Source organism: Oryzias melastigma, linkage group LG23 (assembly GCF_002922805.2).
Source record: "Oryzias melastigma strain HK-1 linkage group LG23, ASM292280v2, whole genome shotgun sequence".
NCBI classification, from domain to species: domain Eukaryota; kingdom Metazoa; phylum Chordata; class Actinopteri; order Beloniformes; family Adrianichthyidae; genus Oryzias; species Oryzias melastigma.
This window is the reverse complement of record NC_050534.1, coordinates 22870848-22873282: the sequence shown is the minus strand read 5'-3', so window position 1 is coordinate 22873282 and position 2435 is coordinate 22870848. Positions and strand designations below refer to the sequence as shown.

At 50.4% G+C, this 2435-nt stretch overlaps 1 protein-coding gene across 1 annotated transcript in view; it reads left to right on the top strand.

The window, feature by feature from the left end:
• Nucleotides 1-2435, top strand: part of LOC112155189 (protein-methionine sulfoxide oxidase mical3b) — a gene marked incomplete in the record, with an annotated part of 14386 nt that overhangs the window by 5975 nt on the left and 5976 nt on the right. Inside the window, 7 exon segments of the mRNA XM_036210369.1 lie at nucleotides 339-439; nucleotides 513-569; nucleotides 738-866; nucleotides 1006-1077; nucleotides 1381-1467; nucleotides 1767-1820; nucleotides 1915-2068. Coding sequence (XP_036066262.1) covers nucleotides 339-439; nucleotides 513-569; nucleotides 738-866; nucleotides 1006-1077; nucleotides 1381-1467; nucleotides 1767-1820; nucleotides 1915-2068 — 654 coding nt within the window.

Below are 2435 nucleotides of genomic sequence, written 5' to 3'. Positions count from 1 at the left end.
TCATCAGAACACCAACAGAACACCAACAGAACATCATCAGAACACCAACAGAACATCATCAGAACACCAACAGAACACCATCAGAACATCATCAGAACATCATCAGAACACCAACAGAACACCAACAGAACATCATCAGAACACCAACAGAACACCAACAGAACACCAACAGAACATCATCAGAACATCATCAGAACATCATCAGAACACCAACAGAACATCATCAGAACATCATCAGAACACCAACAGAACATCATCAGAACATCATCAGAACATCATCAGGACACCAACAGAAGACAAACACAATTGCAGAACAGGTTCTTTTGTGTTCCGCTCAGATTCCTTCAGTCAGAGCGCTGACCTGAGAGCAGCTTTTGTGGTTCCAGCATCGCTTCTCAGCAGGTTAGGAACCCAAACTTCCAGAAAGAGAACTCCAAAGGTAGGACTGGCTTTTTCACACCTGTGCTTTGTGTCTGTGCGCTTTGAGGAACCGCCCACCTTCATCTCTGCAGGAGCTCAGTGACCATCTGGACAAGAGGAGGAGGAGTCAGCTGAGCAAGGAGCCACAGGTGAGTGCTGCTTCATTACTGCTTTTCCACAGAACCTAAACAGAAAGCAGAACTCTTTCAGAACCCGCTCTTTTACCAAATCTAAGAGCTGGATGACTCGCAGGAGCTGAAGACGTCGAGAACGTGATGAGAGGGCAGTGATGGTGAAGCGTGGTTTGTGTCCTGCAGGCCAGCAGTGATGGAGGTGAAAGGTATCCAGGTGGAACCGAAGGTTCTAGAGTCCGTCTGATGGCCAATCAACTGCAGGCAAAGCTGGACGAGGGCGTGGCCATCTGCGCTGCTGCTGCTGCAGGGCAGGTAGGTGCCGTTTATTCCTGTGCTCTGGTGGTGGTGGTGGGGGGGGTCATTCACAGGTTTCATGTGCAGGTTGAGTGACCACGCCCCCATAAAGCAGATCAATCATATTTATTTTCCCGCTTGTTCTTGTGTTGATCAGCAGGCGGCGCCGCTGTCCCCTCCAGAGTCTGCAGACTGTCCACCAGCTCCACAGAAGTTGTCATGGAAACCGGTAACGCGCCTGAACCAGGAATCCAACCTCTAGTTACTTTGCTTAGATGTGTTCATTGGTAAGGTGGGATGTGGGCGGAGCTTCAGGATCAGAACAGGTGTTAACATCCATCAATGACAGAACCAGAACAGAACCAAGATGTCCGGATCTTCATCCTCGTCATCATTTGCGTAAATGATGAGGATCATTTCCATGGAGACAGTAGAAGTGGGCGTGGTTTAGAACATATGGGTTCAGAACCAGCCTCTGTATGATCAGAACTGTGGGTCGGGTCTGGTCTGACCCTCTTCCTGTCTCTGTCAGAGGAAACGGACCCTCCAGCAGGAGCAGCTGAGCTTCCGCTTCAGGGAGAGGATCCGGGGTCAGAGCGCCGCCAGCAGGAGCCAGCAGGTACAGGTGTGTGCCGGGGGGGGGGGCATTGAAGCTGGTCTAGGATCAGTTCCAGCTCAGTCCTGCTGGAAGCCCCTCCCCCCACTTAATATGACATCATCACCATCTTTCTTCTTCTTGGACTGAATGTAACAACAGAACCATCAGAACCAGGCATGTATTCTGATGAAGCTCCTCCCATCAGCTCAGTGACCCCTGAATTCTGGTTCTGGAGGTTCTGTTGTGGAAGAATAAAAACTGCATTTCCCATCATCCTCGGCTCGAGGTCTGTGGTAAAGCTGTGCTATTTCTGTGTTCAGGTGTGTTCTCAGGAAGGGAGCTCATTGGCTGAGCAGACCACTGACAATGAACAGGTGAGCCGGAAGTGGGTCTGACCAGAACCGGACCGAACAGGATCAGCGACCCGCTGCTCTCTGGGACTTCAGAGTGTTTGTGTTCTGTCTGCAGTCTTGCAGCCTCACTTGCTTCTTCTGCAAAGAGCGTCTGTACGTCATCGAGCGTCTGACGGCGGAGGGGCTGTTCTTCCACCGCAGCTGCTTCACCTGTCACTCCTGTGGCTCCGCCCTCAGACCGCCATCCTACACCTTCGATCAGCACAGAGGTCAGTGTCTTCATCAGGAAAATCCTCCAGACCTTCATGAACATGGAGGGGAGACCTTCTGAAGTCTGTCTGTCTCTCTCTCTCTCTTTCTGTCTCTCTTTCTGTCTCTCTCTCTTTCTGTCTGTCTCTCTTTCTGTTTGTCTCTCTCTCTCTCTTTCTGTCTGTCTCTCTCTCTCTCTTTCTGTCTGTCTCTCTCTCTCTTTCTGTCTGTCTCTCTCTTTCTGTCACTCTTTCTGTCTGTCTCTCTCTCTCTGTCTGTCTGTCTGTCTCTCTTTCTGTCTCTCTCTCTTTCTCTCTGTCTCTCTGAAAGTCATCTCCGACCTGGAGAAGGATATTTCTAACTTTGAGACTGGAGGATCATCTCTCT